At 38.7% G+C, this 20,107-nt stretch overlaps 1 protein-coding gene across 1 annotated transcript in view; it reads right to left on the bottom strand.

Annotated features, from left to right (window-relative positions):
• KHDRBS2 (KH domain containing, RNA binding, signal transduction associated 2) overlaps positions 1-20,107 on the bottom strand; it is a 280,707-nt gene that overhangs the window by 24,320 nt on the left and 236,280 nt on the right. The window contains exon 7 of the mRNA XM_010565833.1: positions 8,442-8,524. Within this exon, the coding sequence (XP_010564135.1) occupies positions 8,442-8,524 (83 nt within the window). The remainder of the gene's footprint in view (positions 1-8,441; positions 8,525-20,107) is intronic.

The raw sequence follows: 20,107 nt of genomic DNA, 5'->3' as shown, positions 1-20,107 counted from the left end.
ACTTACTAGAAGTCTGCCAGGCTTCTCCCCCATCCCCAAATGTCTATCAATCAGCAGGTAAGGAAACTGATAGCTGTCATTTGAAGACTGAATCCAGAAACAGGGATCAGAACTTACCTGCTGTACAACAGCCATTTGCTATTGGCAATGGTTTTCTCAAGTAACTGTTGTAATCAGATTTTGAGAAGTTTTTAAATGAAGTTTTCCTTCAAAAATTTATCAAAAAAGGTTCTGCACAAAGTGGAACATAAAAGTCATTTCTGCCATGCAGGTAGAAGCTTTTCAGGAATTAATTCTTTTTTTACTTTTTTAGTGCTTGAAACATCAGATTTACTTTAATTATTCCTAAAAGGATTTCTATCAGCCACAAAAACCCCACAAATCAAAATGGAGTTTGAAAATGGTGTTACTTTCTTTTTATTGGTAATAAAACAACTTCCTTAGTCCAATTAGATTATCCTGTGTTGTTATCTTGAAGTAAGCCTAGTCATGCATGAACAAAAAGGGGAAAAGGTAACAGAAGAGAGAGCTAGAAGGCACCTTAAGATGTCACCTAGATCATTTAATTTACCTATAAGCACACAAATTTATTTACATGATTCTTTACTGAGATTTGTCTAATGTGGTTTTAAAAGCTACGGTGATGGAGATTACCAAGCACTCTAGTCCTGTGTTACTATTCTTCACTCCCTCCTAAGGTTAATACTAAATTTCTGTTACTGAAACATAGGGCGATCAATTTTTGCTGAATCCAAAAGGAGCTTGGAGAGAAGAACAGTCCACTGGTTAGGGTCCATCAAAGAACATGTATGCCCAGCAGAACTATGTACTGCTGTCTTACAAGGGTACTAGTCTGAAAGTGCTATTTTACTTGCAGCACTGTTTGTGAAGAACTCATCTTTGGAAACAGATGCACATACAAACTCTTGATATCTGGAGGTCAAGCAAGGGTAACCACAATGAACTGGAGCTCAGGCAAACACACACTGCTGGTGTAAATAATTCCTGGAGATTAAGCTGGATAAAATATTCTTTGCTTTACTTCCTAAACCATTTTGCAGCATGTCTGCACCGAAGTGATTGTACTGTAAGCCACATAATTGACATGGGCTGAACTGTGGCCCATGTTATATTCCTGCATATCAGATCAGAAATAAGTAAGTGATCCCTAAATCCCCTGTACTAGCAGCCCACACTGCAGAAAAAGGAGCTGTAAACACAAGCTGTACAGTAGATAGCATGAACTTAACAACAGAAACAAGAATAACCAGGAAAACAAAGTTTCTTTTCAAAGTCAATAACTTTTCATATATTCAGTCTCAATGGTTGAATATGCCCTTGAAATTTTCAGTGGGTCTGAGTCATTATAAGAACATGAATCAGAATTGCAGAGCCTGTTACAGGTTGAATTGATAGGTAGTGCTATGAACATGTAGTTACTGGGATTACTACTACACTGATATGGTCATAGCAACTATCTGCCATAGCAGGAAAGTGGACATAGGCAGCATATATGCCCTGAAACTTGTTTTTCTCATTATATTTTTGTTACTAGCATTGAAAAACAGGAGCCCAATGGGACTTTGCACATGACAGCCCAGCTATAGTAATGAACCACAGATAATTACATCTTTTGAATTAAATATAATTCAGTTAGATAAAAGCTATGCCAGTCAACTTGAAATTCTCTGATACTGCACCTTTCCTTTCTCTCTTCAGTCCTCTAAGTAATTTCATTCTGGCAGTTATCTAACACAATGTGTTTAAGTCTTCAGATCATGTAAAAACTTAAGAATTTATTTCAGATGTATTAATGCCATCTTTCTTTATGTTAAGATTTAAAGATTCTGTACTACCATTAACTTCTTAGGGAGGAAGTTCAGAGATGACATGGCCTACAACATGCATTTCTGCATTGGAAACAGAAGTTTGGTTATTTGCTTAGCAGATGAAGGATGGGTTTGCAGTGTCTGTTTTGACATACTAAAACCAAGTCATTTTCCCAAAACGATCTGCATACCAGCATGGAATGTGTGTCCAGAGGACTGTTGCCTATAGCATTACATAAAATATTTGCAAGATTAACAGTAAATGTTTTGCCAAGAATTGCTTCAAGGCCCTAAAACTGGGTTACTGTCATTAGTGAGGCAGGGTCCAGGCAGGCAAGAAGAATGCCCCTTGCCTATGTCATCTTGCAGTCACAGCATACATTAATATATGTCATGAGAAGGCCTGTGTCACTGTGAGATGGCATCTGTAACAGTAATGTTTTGCACTGTTTTCATCTATCTTTTATCACTGAATTATTTATTCTTCTTGTCAGTATGTTACAGGTTTTCTGATAATTGCAAGTCTATTTCCAGCCCAGGATGGGAGCCACAGACTCTTCTTTCTTTAGTAAGCACCCACTCAGCAAATCGTTTTGCAGCTGAACTATGTTTTTAACAAAAGCCAGTGTCCTGGTTTCAGCTGGGATATAGTTAACTGTCTTCCTAGTAGCTGGTACAGTGCTGTGTTTTGAGTTCAGTATGTGAAGAATGTTGATAACACTGATGTTTTCAGTTGTTGCTCAGTAGTGTTTAGACTATAGTCAAGGATTTTTCAGCTTGTCATTTCCAGCCAGAGCACCTGACCCAAACTGGCCAACAGTGTATTCCATACCATGTGATGTCCCGTCTCGTTTAGGAACTGGGAAGTGGGGGGCAGGGAATTGCCGCTCGGGGACTGGCTGGGTGTCGGTCGGTGGGTGGTGAGCAATTGCCCTGCGCATCATTTATACATTTCAATCTTTTTATTACTACTGTTGTCATTTTATTAGTGTTATCATTATCATTATTAGTTTCTTCTTTTCTGTTCTATTAAACCGTTCTTATCTCAACCCAGGAGTTTTACTTCTTTTCCTGATTTTCTCCCCCATCCCACTGGATGGGGGGGGAGTGAGTGAGCGGCTGCGTGGTGCTTAGTTGCTGGCTGGGGTTAAACCATGACAGTCGGACAGAACAAAAGACAGAAGAATAAGCTAACCAACCAGCCCTGGAAGCCATTGCCAATATACCAACCACCTGTTCACAAAACCCAGAACTGATTGATGTGTGAGTGTTCATGCCAGGCACTGTGGAACAGGGAAATTGTATCAAACCCAAATTTTAAGCTTTGACGGACAATCATTGACTTCCTTTGCTTTTCCCTGTCAGGCACCATTGTTTACACTACCGATGGTTGGATAGGTTATGCACAAGTGCATGAAATAGAACATACCCTTCTTGGTTCATCCTGTGACTGGCCAGTCAGTCCCAGATTTCCTTAGTACCTCTTTTGGCTGTGAGACACAGTACCTTTGAAATGAAACTGCTGGTGCTGGCAGAGACACAAAGGTCAGTGGAGATGACTATAGGTGTGGTAGCGGAGCTACGATGGCTCTGCTGGCCGTCACAGTTCTCAGCTGATTCGTCAGCAACTGATCCACTTCCGCAAAATTATTCTGTTGGTCTTGGCTGAGGAGTTTGGCCACACTTTGCATGTGGTGCAGTCTGATCCCCCACCAACCTTTAAGTAACCAAAGAAGTGGACCTTGTAGATCCTCAGACAAAACTTTTCATCCTCTTGTCCCGGTGATCTAGTCTTCTCAGCCCATGAATCCTGGACAGTGGTGGTGGTTCAACAGACTTAAAAGCTCCTGCTAAGAAAATCAGAAAGTATATTATATTTTGAAAACTAATAGGATTCTCCTACATCTTCGGTGTTACAGCTGAGTTGGAAATTGATACTTCTACCATTTTGGAGTTTTGTTTTATGAACTTGCTTGTTGCCCTGTAAAAATCATATTTATTTCTTTAAATCAGCATCTGAGTGGGAATGGAAAGGAAGAATGGTTGCCACCACATGGTCCAACATGGTTTGAAGGTAAGAAGCCACTGAGAATATCAGTGTGCTTGAACTGCTAAGAATCATCAAAAAGTGGACAAGCAGCATACCTTTACAGGCCTGCACAGGAACAAGATCCACCTTAGCAATGGAAATTGGGCAGCATCAAATAGAATGGCTCACAGGTGAGGGCTGAGTCTAGATAAACACCTGTGCAGTGACAGTAATTTTGTTTAATGCTAGAATTCTGTTACACAACCAGAATATATTTCTTACAAGTTTTTAAGCACCAAGTGTAAGGGGAGTGGAAAACTTAGATGGATATTAACTGGTTGCTGAGATGAGATGCTGCTGTTTGAGAGCATCAGGCTAATTCTTTCCCTTACCTCCCTTCTGCACCTCACCATTAAGACATGTGAACAGGCAATGGTGAGGAGCAGGGATAGCAATCATAACCAGAAAGGGATTTTTACTTCCAGATAGTATGTCTAGGATTTATATTTTTAACCAAAGTTGTCAGACTAGAGGTTCCAGAGGTAAATCTGGCTGGCAGAAAGGGTTTGAGTGTTCTCTGCCTGACTTCCAAGTGCCTAGGGAGTAGTGTATAAACTTAACAACTACTGAATATCTCTTGCTGTGTCTGGGCAGGCAGATGTACTTATAGCTGAAAGCCATCTTCACACTGTATGGAAGGGAGAAGAAGAGAGAGGAAGAAGAGGTTTCATGGAGAAATTCGAAGTGCAGTGCAACATGGCCCATGGGAAGTATGTCAGATCTGACGTCTTCCCTTGCCCACTGAAATGGTTGTTTCCTTGTTCTCTTTAGCATTGGACAAAGCTTTCATTCCAATTATCTTAAAAACTGTATTTTGACATCAGCATGAGCAAATTTCTAAAATGAGCAGGGTTTCTAATTCTCCTTGCTAAACCTGTAGTCTTTCATGGAACCTTGTAAATAATGGTTACAGACACAGTTGGGAAGGGCAGTCAGTTTAAAACTTTGTCCTGCAGTTCCATCCTGTGTTCTGGGTTGTCATTATGGGACAGGACGATAAGGAGGAAAAAAGGTGGCTTTAGAAATACAGCTTCTATGAGTTAAAGCAAGTCATGCCTCATGCCATATAGACTGTATTTGTCATAGCCCATAATTCTCTCCTTCCTAAAGTAAGTCTCCCCAGACATAATAAGGCAGAGGTGGCACTTACCGTAGTGAGGGTCCTGCTGTTCTCTTTCTTCCAGCTGCTTACTGTGTCCATTTCAAAGTGCTCTGGAGGTGCCTCTTAGCTCATTCAGACACACACAGAGTTATTGTGGGTTTCATTCCAGTCTGATCCCGAGACTCTGTCATGGTCTCTTCTGCAAGTGACCCCATCCCCCTATTTTCAGCCTAAAAATCAGACTGTTGCATGAAGAACAGAGCTCTCTGTCTGGAAGGGTGGCAGTGGTAGAGTTCATTAGAGAAGGATCTATACAAAGTGTATTACTGGGCCTGCAACACTAACCCTGACTTTTAGTACACACATCTTCAGATAACAGTGCACAAAAGTACAGCATTTATCTCTACTTGCATCTGGATGGCCTTGGGGCTTGGTATTTTTGGTGCTCCTTCTACTAAATCATAATCCTATGTTGTAGCACGGTGGTGTATGTCAATAGTGTGCTCATTTTCTCTGCCGTTGGCAGAGCCTAATTTAAAGAAAAGACTAAATCAGACCTCTCGGGCAATGAAGGACTAAGGGCCTCGACAAAGAATATATATGGGCAGAAAGCCTCTGGTGAGCAAACGGGAAGCAGAAATAAGGTCTGGAAGACAAAGGTAGAGGTTACAGGGGTGGTGGTGGCAGGCTGCCCAAACACTATCGTTACTCTCTGCGTTGGGCACGTAGGGGAAGAAGGCACGACTTGCTATGTGCTCTGCTCTAAAGCACACTGAATTCAGCTTGCATTCAGGCCATCCATCCCATCCCGTCTGTCTGTGCCCTCCGCCCCAACACATTCTTCTGTTTGAAGCAATGGAGAGAGTAAGGCTTGGGCAGCACGCATGGTGAGACAGTCAGATAAGAGTTTGTACCTTCTCTAAGATTTTCTGTATTGATTCCTTAATGAACCATAAAAAGTGAGTAAAAACTCTGCCCTTAATGTGAACAGAAACCTTGGTGTTCTGCATTAAGCCACTAACTACAATTTTTCCTCATCTCATGCTTTAGATATTCAGTCAATCCCTGCAGAGGGCAGTAATGATATTTTTCGCACTGAGCACAGGCGTTTTCTACAAGTTGGTCCCCCCCTGCCCCCGCAAATCACACACTGGATGAGATGAATAAGTACTTTGAAGCAGTACTACTTATCTTCTTTGTTAGGTGTGTACATGATATGTCTTGCTCATATGATTGGAGTATACTAATAATGAAGATCTGAGATTGGGAGAAAACATTTTGATATATACATCTAGCCAAATATTTTGGTCATACTATTTCATTGTATTGTATTATTTTGGCTCACTAGGGAGGCATTTCTGTGAAGGTAAATGGCCAATAAGGTACAGAAATCCAAATTGCATATCTAATACTCCATTTGTTCTTTACATCTTTGAAATGAGACGTGTGTTGTTCCAAAAGTGGTCTCTTTGAAATGAATAGACTACTTGTGGTATTCAGTGCCACACAATGTAGATAAGTATGACCATATGTCCTGCCATATATTACAAAAGGAAATGTTTTAGTTGCAGCTTTTAAATAGATTAGGTATCCTGGAGGTAGCTCACGTTAGTAGAAAACCTACCTGATGACTAAACTGAATAGCTTAATTGACAAAATTATGTGACTATGAGTTTTCTTTTTTGAGTCAAATTATCACTGCCAGTTCTAGCTGGATTACAATACACTCCTGATAAACCTGATATATTTGTCATTTAGTTGCCTAGGACATCAACTTGCAAAGAAATTACAGGTTAATTCAGATGATATAAAGCAATGTTATAGCAGAGAGATTTCCAACTAATTATTATTTTTACACTGGAGGCAATATCTCCTGTGACAATTCACTATTGTAGCAAAAGATGGGCTGAATTCTTTTCAAAAAAGTTGGAGTACATTTGACAACAAGAATATCTACCTACACAATGACATGATGGGTGCAGCTAGTAATGTATAATTACTTAAAAGTGTTGTTAAAGTATACTTGATGGGGTTCACATTTAGGTGTGACAAATCCTTTTAAATACACTTCACTGGTTATAAAAATACTTACAAAGTATTTTTTATCAGCTCAAGTGCCACTCACTACAGCAGTTCTGGAGCTGAACATAATTCTGACAGGCATTTACATCAGCAAAGCATTCAACAAAAAAGATGGTTAAATAAAAAGCAAGTTTAAGGTCCTCTGGTCTTTGGAGTACAGAACTCTGTATGTATACAACCCTTTCTTGCCCAGTGAGAAACACACTAACTCAGTTAAAATGTGTGTCTTTTCTTGTTAAAATTTCATTTGCCTTTCCACAGTCTTACAATCTTAAAGCGATAGGACAAGAGGAAATGCCCTCAAGTTGCGTCAGGGGAGGTTTAGATTGGATATTAGGAAAAATTTCTTCACCAAAAGGGCTGTCAGGCATTGGAACAGGCTGCCCAGGGAAGTGTCACCATCCCTGGAGGTATTTAGAAGACGTGTAGACGTGGTGCTTAGGGACGTGGTTTAGTGGTGGACTTGGCAGCGTTAGGTTAATGGTTGGGCTTGATGACCTTAAAGGTCTTTTCCAACCTACACGATTCTATGATTCTACATGTACTCTTAGCAACTCATAAGAGCATTTTCTGAATAATTTGCTGGAACAACCTTTTATCCTTCCGCTTAACTATGAAAAAGATGTCATTCCATAGTTAATAAACATGGACCAACCATTGAATTAATATACAAGTGCATGTGGTGTATGAGTACAGAAAAAGCGATTTTTGTTGCCTCATTTTAGTGACACAAATCATAAAAGATGTGAATATAGTTTTCCCCATTATCGCACACAGTAAGGACATAAAATAAATTTCCAAACTTGGTTGCTTTTATCAATTCTGAGAGTTGCTGAGAAAGCAACTGGCTGAAAAGAGACAGTTTCAGCCTTACTTCAGGCATGCAATTCCCTTCTATAGTTTACCTTGATGGTGGATGCCAACCAGTGGCAGGTATTTACCATCATAATTATTATTTATTTCCTTCTGGATTTGCCCAAAACATTGTAAAAGCCATAAAGTATGCCCTTGACAACTTTGCACTAGTAAAGGAAGAAAAACTGCACAAACAAGTTCAGAATGACATCAGATAGGAAAATGATGTAATCACTTGCTTTTTTAAAAAAATACACTCAATTTGCACCAATTTTAAAAGTATTGTCAGCTGCTTGCATTTTTGCTTCAGCTGAAAAATTCTATATATAAACTGCAACTGCCGTTATTACTTTTTGACAACTTTTTAAAGTACGGTAAGATTTTGTAGAATTTAATGTGGAAAATAAAACAGGAAATTTACATGAAAATCTAAGAAGAAAAAAAGTGTTCTTTGAAAAATTAATGTAAAAATACAAATGCTTACCTTTGCGTTTGGGTGGCATAACTGTTATCATATGCCTCATAGCTTGGGTCATCATATTCACCCCCATATCCATCATCGTACCCCTAAGGGAAAAACAGAACATCACAGCTTAGTAGAGTGATAAATCAAAGCATATTATCAAGCTGTAAAAGTAACCTGCATCAACATATGTGTGCTGTATTTGCCCAGTATTATGTAAAACACGCAGCCTACTGATGAGAATTGTGAATCGTCAAGAACAACCTGTACATTGCAAGGGTAAAGAAATCAGTTACTCATTTAAGAACTCAGCTTATTCATTGATAAACTGTGGTGTAGTGTCCAAACCACAGTGCTTCAGTGGGATCTATGTAGAATACTAATGAATGAAAACAATCATTTACTAGCAATTTGTTGTATAAATAGTTCCATAAATACCTATAGGTGAAATGAACAGATGGCAGGAAAAATATAGACTGTACAACATTATTAAGAATGTTATTGTGATAAGATCATAATATTCAGTCTATTAAAAAAACCAAACACAAACCAAACAACCTATGAGAAACAATATTTGCGCACATTTGTGAAGTAATAGGTTATGATTTTTAGAAATAACTTGCAGTAAGCACCTTTTCCATCATTGAGCATCCCACTCTTTTTAAAGGCATGCTTTTCTGTGACAAGTTAATGAACACTTTAATACAGGGCTCCTCCCATTGACCTTAAAGGGTCCTAACCGAGGGCTCAGATGAATGCTCAGTCTGCCCAAGCCAGAGACACAAGTAACTGCAGAAGGTGGTTCAGCTCATCCAAGGATTGAATCTTCTACTGAGGGAGCCATGGGCAATCATGATCCATTGTAGCTGCCTCTGAACCAAAGAGTGCTCAGGAACCAGACAATAAATAAAAAAGGAGATAATGCAGGGGATGACTTTTGATGTGCCCTTTTCATAGGACAGCACAACAGAGGAGGCAAGAAATGCTGTACGGAAACACATTTTTTTCACTACGAATTTTGGGAGACAATATCTTTAGTTAAATAGAAAGCGAACACTTCATAGTCACCAGAAAATTTTCCTGTTACGGGAAGTGCCAAAGGAAATAGGGGGCTTAAAAATCTTTGACTCAATATTAATTACAGCAGAAGGCAATTCCATCCCCCCCAAGGTATGGAAAGTTTAGTTAGGTTGGGGTAGAAGGGACAGCATGAGGCAACTCCAAATTAATAGCAGTCCAATAAACAATCACTCTAGTACACTTTCACAACCACACGAAGTACAGCGTTAGTTTGGTACTTCATTATTTCTCCTAATTAAACTCCCTAATGGTATTGAACTAGACTTCACTGGTACTCCCGATTTGAAGAAAACATTCAAGGGAGGGAGCATTCGTTTATGCCTCCTTAGGTCAAGCATATTAAATTTGCCTGTCCTTCTGGTCTCCTACCCAGCAGTGAGGGCGAGTGTGGATTCCAGGTGGGAGACTTCACCCCTGGGGCGCTGGGTGGCCTGAAGGAAGGACAGCACGTCGGATGGTCACTCCCGTGTCTCGGGCACCCGTGTCAGCTTGCAGTAAGGGAAGGCTTTTCTGGGCAAGAGGGAGAGCCCCATTTTGAGACAGGGGAACGGCCTCTCCCAGAATCTCAAGTCCCCACAAACCTCGTCATCTTCCATTTCAGGTGGAAGTGCACCAGTTGGACTTGCCTTCTTTAGTATAAACTCATAGCAGAAAGTACAGTTAAACACATATCCCTGCAGACTACAGTGATATATTTAACATTATGTAGCTAAATACACAATCTTGCTTCTGGGGACAGGATGAGAGAAACAATGAACCACAGGAGACAGATGTTAGTCATATTGATTAGCATGCTACTGGGCGGGATCCTGCTACTGTGAAGATGAGGGTGATGCAGGTTGCTATATAAAGTCGAATAGCTGGAGGAAAGACATTTCAGCATGCTCACCCACCATATGAGAGAACAGGAAAGGCAACAATTACAAATTAGCGCTCTCAGTTTCTCGATGCCTGAGGTGGCTCAACGTGCAGCACCAGCAGGGCAGAGAACACTTGTTAATATTTGACACTTCTGTGGGTTCACGTTACAGATTTTAACAGCCTCCCTAAAGGCTCTGAGCAGGTCAATGCAGTGCAGATGGTTCAAGTGGAATGGTTGGAAAACAGTGACAGAGTAAAAAAGCACAATGTATCTTCAATAAAGAAAAAGTATTTTCTGGATAATGTTCTCTTATTTGTGTCAATCTGTATGAGAATTATCTTCTAATCCTACAGGTGAACTGTTCATGTAAGGTACATACCAGCATTTTTCCCAAAGTTTAATACGGTGTATCGTGCCAGACACCCTTGTCCCAAAGAAGCCTTTAGGCATCTAGAATTGAGATCCAAAATAGCTCCTTTCACATCCTTGATGTGCCTCAAACTCCCTGAGCATTCTTCTTCTCTTTAACCTTCAGTGCCACAGAACCTACAACTTCAATGTTTGAAAGTATTTCTTGCCTGCACATTTTCAGAGATGAAACACCCAGCTCTCATGTAGACCCTGTTAAGATCCAGAAGCTAGGAGTTTGAGGATGTTCAAATTCACATATTCTGCGCTCTGTGTGTGAACAGGACGGTGCTCCCAAGAGCAGTTCTGAATAAATATCCAGAGACCAGAACCCAGGATGCCCTCTCCAAATGCAGTGCAACCTTTGACTCAGCAATAGTCAGACTTGTCAGGTGCTCTCTAGGTCTATTAGTCCTTGTATTAAAAACAAACAAATAAACCATATTAAATTGATAAACGTTCTGTGTAAGTACGCTGATAGGAACAGAGCTGTCCTCCCAGAGAATCTAAGTTACTAGGGCTGCATCCTCACCTCATTGAAGGAAAAAGGATTGATTACCCATGCTGTCAGTGTTCTGAATACAACAATTTTTCTTCTATAATTTCTACAATTTCATTTATTTCACCAGAAATCTTCACATATATGTGTATAACACTTAGACCTTCCATCCTGTACGTAAGTTCTAACGGCTTTTAATTGAGGTCTGTGCTTTTCAAGCAGAAATCTCTCAGATAAAGCGACTTTGGGCCTGATCTGATCAATGTCCACCACTGGAGAATCCATCTCCACGCTCATCAGAATATTAGAAAACTCGTATGAAAAGTTGATAGGGTCAAGCCACCTGGTTTCAGTGAAGGGGAACCCTTCCCTAAATCTTCAGAGTTCTTTGAAGAGGTTAATGAGGGCGCAGATAAGCAGGACCCAAGGGAAACAGGTTCTGTTGAACTCCAAAAAGTTTCTGATGAGGTTTGATTCTCAAGGCTATCCAAGGGACTGGGGTTGCTTGCCTGGGAGTCTTTTTCCCCATGGTAGCTGCCCCCACCATTCAGAAGAAAAAGCTTACTGGAATGAACTGAAAAATATGAAACAGGGGAGCTATTAGAAATATTCAAAGTCAAACTGATAGCCATTTCTAGGCTAGGTTTTTATGCCAGGGTATCTTTATCTCAGGTATTTCTTAATAAAACATCTTTCCAAAACATAAGAAAAAGACCCCTTTATGTCAGGGAGAAGGAACGTGAGTCTTTCAGTGACTAGGATTTGCTCTGACCTTACAGGGATACATCCTGAACTGGAGATAAAGGAACAGAAATACACAGCTGGAGCTGCATTGGAGCTAACAATGTTTATAAACAATTATGGATGATTTTGGGGAGTTTTGGCATAATTTAGGTTTAAAAAATAATAACCAAAAGAAAAAAAAGACAAATTAAGGAAAATTTTAAACTACAACTCAATTCAGGAAAAGACTAATTTGAAAATGAGCATAGTTAAGTATTTACCAGTCTTTCCTCACAGAATGAAGATAGGAAAAAACTCTTAGAAGACTCTCAGAATAGCACATGAAATTAGCATTGGGAACACTCCCTTCAGGAGCAAATACGCATTACTCTACCGCTGATAAAAATACAGTCAGGGGAAAAAGTGGTGTAGAAGAAAAAAGGGACAGAATTGGAAAAAAGGCAAGGTATACTACCTGATAAAAAGTTAAGTATCAATTTTGATTCAATGCCCAAGATATCATTGAGAAAGATTTATTTTATTTATTTAGATTTACTCAAATCCTCTCCAAGTTTCAGATGCCGAAACAAATATTAGAAATACAAACAAAATAGTAAGTATCATCAGTAACAAGGGTATCATAATCTAATGCAATCTGATCTCTTCAATCATGAATTTCCTACTTAATTTTAAAACCCTATTTCAAACAATAATAGCCCACACTCAAATTCACCAAGTTTAAATCACCTCTTCTCTGAATAGCCTTAGAAAATAGGATTTTCACAGCATGCTCTGAAAAATGGTAGGTTTCAGCTCTGGGCAATGAAGAAGGAAAATAATTCTAATAGTTCTAATGAAAACTGCCCTACTCACAATATTTTACTTATGTCCTGGTAATACATGATAAAATACATTGTAAGGAAGTAAAAACTAATTAGTTTTTTATAGGAGATAGCCCAACTCTTTCTAAAGTAGCGAACTGCAAAGTATCTAGACTTTTTTTTTAAAAAAAGCAAAACACAAACAAGTCAAAGTGAGTTATGCAACTCTGTACTTTACTTGACAAATATGTGAACAAGAAAAATGTCTGCAGCCAGAGAAACAGGGTAGCCCTTCTCATTAGCTGCACCCAGCAGTACAAAAAAAATTAGTACTGTACCTCAGAGAAGGTGAGGGTATAAAAATCCACATCTAATTGTAACTCTAAGTAAAACCAGTTGTTTCCCAGTAAAGGGGCCTTTGCATAGTTTCCACTATTTTCTTCTCCTTACTTCTATATATCTACAAATGCTGTCTCGCTCTTTTCTGCTGTGACTTGGTCACACACATATTTTCTCATACATCCATATCACCTTACCTTAGAAGGCTAAAAGCCAGTTGTCTACCACTAACCTAGCGGTAGAATCCCATAAGAATCACAGAGTAGAAATAAAATATTTTTAGAGGGTAATTTATCCCACATACTTTTGACACCTATTTGAGGACAAGTTGAATTGCTCTTTAAATGAGAGCTTTCTTTCCAATGACTATAAAGGGAGCCCAGGATGGATGTGTTAGATTTAGATAACTAACCTTTAGGTATGTAATGTAGTTCATCGTTTGAAGGAATTTATTGCTCAGAGAAAGCTGAGCTTGTAAAAATCAGTGCTGCTAAGCTTAATTTTGAAGCCACCTGAGCCCCAGAATGCAATCAGAATGCTGTGAATGATACATGGGGATGGGTGGGCATGTCAGAATAGCTTCTCAAACAGACAGCACTCTGTTCGGAGAAGATTTCAGGTTAGACAGTCTGGCATGCAACTGAGTACACACCTACAACTCAGGATATGCCAACAACTACGGGAAATCTTAAATCCCACTCCTTTTACTGGAGTATGAAACACTGGAGAGAAAATAGAGAAATGCATCTGGGAAGCCTTCTCCTTCCAGATGTATGACTCACGCCCTTGGCGAGTCATGCTGCCTGTTTGGCTTAATGGATCTTCAATTTTTTCCTGCAAAGAGCATTTAAGGTAGCTAAATCATGTCACAGAGAAATGGCAATTTTAACCAAAGTTAAAACAAATCACGGCTGTTATACTCGGACCTGTACTACTGTCACCTCCTTCTCTACTTGTGCCTTTTAAAAAGGCGGCAGCCGGCGCCGTTGCCGTGTGTTCCCAATGATTCGGGAGTGCTGAGCTGGTTGAGCCTCTCTAGAGTGCTGTAAGGGGAGGACTTGCCTTCCATCACAGTCACACTCGTGAGCTGGGTGCTCAGTCCGATCCAGGTCATTCTAAGGTGGGGACAGCTCTGAGGAGATGTAGAGGAACACATTCTCAATATACCTTGATTTTATGTAATTTAGACAAATGGCAATTTCTCTCTACCGACTACAAAGGGGGGTAAAAACTGTAATTACTTTAGATTTGGATTATGCAGTGTTGAAAACCTGCAGTTAGAGCAGATGAATCTCACTGAAGTACCAGGGAAGTTACTCTGTTGCTGAGCAAGGATTCCCCAAATCGTAATTTATGCTTAGAAACTGAAATTCTGAATAAATTATTCCATAAGTAGGTATGCCTGCTATCATAGCTGGCCTTGGATTCTTCAGCTATACCTTCAGGGTCAGAAAAAAGAGAAACTAGATATTATCATTTTGTTGAAGATGATATATATCCCCTGCAGTAGTAAGATCTACCAAGCATTTTGAAGATGAACTCAAAGACAAGTAGAGTGGCACTATATCGATCAAAATGATAAATAGTAGTAATAATAATAAAAATAATGCTGAAACTAAAATGGGAATACTAATCAATTGAAAAATCAGAGCTCTATGCTATGGACTTCATGAATGCAATATATGAACTAGAGTCTACAGTGCTGAGACAACCCAGAGTAGACGTGCTTGCCAGAGGCAATGAAGTAATCTCAACACGTTCGACCTCTTCAAGAAATCAGTCTTACTCTTCACATAACAGCAGTGAGAAACACCTTTATAACTGAATGGTAAAACATACAGCGGCGAACATTTTTCACAGGCTCATGGAAATACAATTGAAATTTCAGTATAATCACAGTCACAGAGATTTTGCAAATTCAAAGCAGAGAATGTAAATGAGCTATTCATGTCCTCATACTTCAGTGGTTTAAATAAAACTCATGTTGAACAATTAGGGTAATAAGAATGAGTCAAACTAAACAAGTTTTCTACCCAGAAGTCCTAAAATTGATTGTATGCAAGATAAAGATAGGGCAGGAGCCACAGAAGCAAATAGCTGTGCAGTGCCAAAGCAGTCACAGTGAAACAGAATCTCGAGAAATTTCTGTGTAGTCTCCTAAATGTAGGTTTCTTTTTCTTTTCTTTCTATTTTTTTTTCTGTAATTTTTCAACTAAATGCAAAATGAATGAATAACACTTAAAATACATTTTGGTGAACTGAAAAAGAAAATCAGAATGGAATGAAAATGTAAAAGAAAATCTAAGAGAAATGAGACTTTTCTTACTCCTTCCATATTTGCAAGACCGTAACCTACAGCATAATTTGCTGCTGCAATTATTATACTACAACATTCATCTAACATCTTTATTTCTTCAAACCCTTCTGTTAGCTCTCCTATGCTCATGAAGTCACATTAAAATTTCTAATTCATGTGTCAAAGCTCCATATAATTAGCTGCTGCTTACATCCATTTAACTTGTTGCGCTTTCCCTGCTCCCCTAACCTTGCTACCATAAACACTGAAACCATTTCCTCTCCCATTTTACTTGTGCTTTTTTTCATATTGCCTCTCTTTGCAGAATAGCATCCTAAACTCAGTGTCAATCCATTACTCAGTTCCTATTGCACAGAAATGTCTTGCAGAAACATCTCTTTTCTTCCAATATCAATAAAATGACTTATTTTAGTAACAAGCAGCAAGTAGAGATAAAAAATAATCCAAGGTGCCTTCTTTGTACATATGCAATAAGTTGCATTTTTCCACTTGTCTATGATTCTGAGGTCCCTGAAGAGAGGATTTTTTAATTATTATTTTTACTGATGACTTGTACTTCTTCACATAGTACTTGAGTGATGGTATATTACAGTAGCAAGTTGCACTGGTGACAATATATCACAGAAATGGCATTTAAATGAAAGATTTATTTTTCCTGTGAACTGAAATGAATAGAGTAGAAAGCAGCCTTCAGCTGCCAAGGGAGGATGGGATGCAATACACCCACTATTGGTTTTAATCTCTTTATCATATCTACTATTTCTCTTTCCAAAATCGGAAGCAAAGCAGATCATAGAATCATCAAATCACAGAATGGTTTGGGTTGGAAGGGACCTTAAAGACCGTCTAGTTCCAAGCCCTGTGCCACGGGCAGGACACCTTCCAATAGACCAGGTTGCTCCAAGCCCCATCCAACCTGGCCTTGAACACTGCCAGGGATGGGGCAGCCACAACCTCTCTGGGCAACCTGTTCCAGTGCCTCACCACCCTCATGGTGAAGAACTTCTTCCTTACATCTCATCTCAATCTACCCTCTTGCAGTTTAAAGCCATTACCCCTTGTCCTATCACTACGTGCCCTTGTAAGAAGTCCCTCTCCGGCTTTCTTGTGGGTTCCCTTTAGGTACTGGCAGGCTGCTATAAGGTCTCCTCCGGAGCCTTGTCTTCTCCAGGCTGAACAACCCCAACTCTCAGCCTGTCTTCACAGGAGAGGTGAACTTCTTGTGCATCCTGATGCTCCCTCAGCCTGTATAAGCGATAGATGGAGCTGACATAAAATCTGTCCGTGGAGCAGTAATGTTTCTTGTATTGTAGGTACAGAAATCATTACAAGTTTCTACTAAAGACTGACAACTCTGAGTTTAGCAACTTATTGATGCTTTAAAGTATTTTATGATGGTTTGACTTGCTAGACACAATACCTTAAAAGTAAACCATTTCAACTTTAAATAAGCTTTATAATAATCCAGGAAATTAAATTTCCAGGTCTCAAATGGTGGGGAGTTCCAAGGAATTCTCCTTTTTATTTTCCAGCCCCTGAAAACTGGACCACAGGAGTGTCCATCTCAGAGCTTGTAAAGGCGCAAATAAATGCTGAGGTACTCGCAAAGAACAGAAATGCTTTGATAGGTGCTTTACAGGACCTTGAATTGCATTTAATTTTAAATCAAATTTTACTCTGATGCATTATTAATGCTGGAAGTAGGCAGATTAAATACAACTTGGCCAAATGCAATATAATGTGCTCTAGTAAATACACCCTCAAATTCTATGAACTGCCCATGTCTCTGAATTTACAGAATTCCCCCAGGAAAAGACTTGTAAGAATGAGTCATCATGATTAACAGCTAGGAGATCCACCCAATTTTACTGCAGCATTAAAACAAAAAAGCTCCACAAAAATAGCCTTATATTTTCTATGTCAAGAAAGGAAAACAAAATACACAGGTTAATTCTATGTGCAACCCCATTGTTTTTGATTTGTTTTTATCCTCTATTTAAATATATTTAACCATTAAGGATTCCATGAATTAGTAATACATAACAGTAACAAAACTTCACAGTGGAATTAGAGACAAGATTGTTTAAAGTACTCAAAACACAGAGCAAATAAAGTTTTATTTCTTTATTAATGATGAAGCAGGCCTAGATGACAGTTCAGGCATTCTTAATGTTGGAATCTTTATATCCTAATCTTTGCCAGACACCCCACACCTTTTTCATAAATTACATCTCTTGCTGAATCGAATTCCAAACGTCCTAGATTGTTACAAAGATAGTTCATCACATATTTCCTAGAATCTAATTTTATAGAAAAATATTTCTGAAAACAAATTTGGACAATGAATTTTAAACTGTCTTCTTTATGTAATTTATGCATTTTGCATAACTTTCGATTCTTTACATAAACATTTTAACTCTTACATTTATTTTTCTTACCTTATAAAAGACCATAAAGTGGTATTTAGAAGACATAACAATGGTAATTCTTATTTGGCCTTGTTTTAAGCCATACAGCTAAGTAGTATTTCACCAGTTCCATGATAACTTTGATTTAATTTTTAAGTTGCAACCTGAATAGTGTGTCTCATCAATTTATTTATTTGAATTGATCAAACTTTTTTTTCATTCAAACTTAAATTTTGAAGAGCTGACATAATGAAACTTTGAAAAATATAGGTAGATTTTAAAAGTTACAAAAATTAATCTAGTACTAGGGAAACTAAATATTAAGTTGACATCCGTTGCCAAAGAGATGAACTCATTTTTTTTCTGCTTATGACAATGATTAAACATATTATACAAGTGCTGCTTACAGTGAATGCAGCAATGTTTGCACTGCTGCTAATCACGTTTGAATGCAAATGTTGCTGGAAATTCTTCTTGGTCCTGTGTACTGTACAGGAATAAAAAAAGAAGGTGCCTACTCATAGCATCTTGTTAACTGTAATATTTCATTTTCTAACAGATATTGTCAGACTAGGAAATACAGTTTAGCAAGATGTATAAAATGCAAGGATTAGAGGTAATGCAGAATTTTCTTCTTGGTTTTAAAATATATGCAAGAAGAGTGAACTTAACTAGCACAACCTTGTACAGGAATTATTGCAGAAAGACCAGTTATAATTAAAAAGCAAGCATGTAGAATGTGATGGGACTTCTCACTTGTGAATATAATAATAAGCAAAACAGTAAAAAGTGGGTAATGCTTACTGAGATACTTAGAGGTAGTCTTTAAATTGTTATTCCCTCAAGTTCGAGCATGCAGTTATAGAAATTAGGGATGGAAAAGAACAGATCATCTATTAGGAGCTCCTGTCAAAAATGATTGCTCCTTTCAGCACATTTTCTAGTGCTTTCTCTAATCAAATTCTAAATATTGCCAGTAGCAGGGATTCCACCATTTCTCTTGGGAGACTGTCTGACAGCCTAATAGATCTTTGTGTCAGACACCTCTGCTAACTTTATCCCATACGACTAAATATATTTCACTGTACCAGTGAGATGACTCTCCTAACTCAGTATTCTCAGTATTCTCTAAAGTCTGTGTTATATTCTTCCGTTTTCTTTTAAAAATAATTAAAATATAAAGATTCAAAGTCAAATACAACCCTGACACAGTAAGAGATATACTGATCAGGAAACAGCACAGCAACAAGCCAGAACCCCCAAATCTTCATAAAAACCTTTTACAGATCCCTGCCTCCACAAATCCCTTCCTTTTCCTTGGGTCCAGGAAACAGATGTGCCCGAAAAGATGTCCAGTCATCTTTGACTGTACTGGATCAAGACTGTCAAACACTATGAATAGCCCCCTAAAGTGAAAGCTGTCTAACACAAGTGGCTCTCAGGTGGTGATAGATGACCTGCCTGAATTAAATCCTTAAAGTCTGGTGGAATTTATTGCATTAAAATCCACCCAGAAAGTTGCAGGAAGTCCGTACAGACCTCAGAATACGCCTTTCATAGCAAGACACTCGGCTTACTCAGCAAGCCTTTCTGTTGTGCACCAGATCGAATCTGAAGATTTTTTTTTTTTTAAGGTGATCACAGTAATGCAGATATGGATCACAGTAACAAAATCCTTGTTAAATAGAGAATGAAAATCCTGTTATTAGGTATGGCACATTCCTAGACTCCAGTGCAGCCTGACTGTTGTGCTGTGAACAGGGATGTGTTGTGATCCCAGATTGTAGCAAGACACAAGAAGGAGGGAAGAATAGTGAGAACAGTTTCCCATATTGAGCGCTACACTCTTTCCACCATGCAGCTGTAATTGCTTTGGTCTAGCTTAGTCTTAACCTGCTGGCTATCGTTCATGGCTGACAACTCAGGAAATGGACCAGATATTTGGTACATTAACCGAGTTAAGTGCATTAAAGATAGAGAATCACATAAAAATGACATTCTGAAAACACTAAGTAGTATCTCTATGCTAATTCTTCTAATGCTCGCCAAGGAATAAAAAAAAAGAAAAAGCATAAGAAAAGGTAAAAAAGGCCAACAGCCCTCTTCATTTCAAGACTATTCATCTCAGAATAGAGATTCTGACCTTTCCTGACACAGACTCTCAGCCAATGAAGAATAAAAAAATGATTAAAAATATTGATGGACTGCCAATCAGTCCAGTACTCATTTT

Source organism: Haliaeetus leucocephalus, unplaced genomic scaffold (assembly GCF_000737465.1).
Source record: "Haliaeetus leucocephalus isolate CR32 unplaced genomic scaffold, Haliaeetus_leucocephalus-4.0 Scaffold195, whole genome shotgun sequence".
Lineage (NCBI taxonomy): Eukaryota > Metazoa > Chordata > Aves > Accipitriformes > Accipitridae > Haliaeetus > Haliaeetus leucocephalus.
Note: the sequence above shows the minus strand (reverse complement) of the source record. Positions and strands in the feature narration are given on the sequence as shown.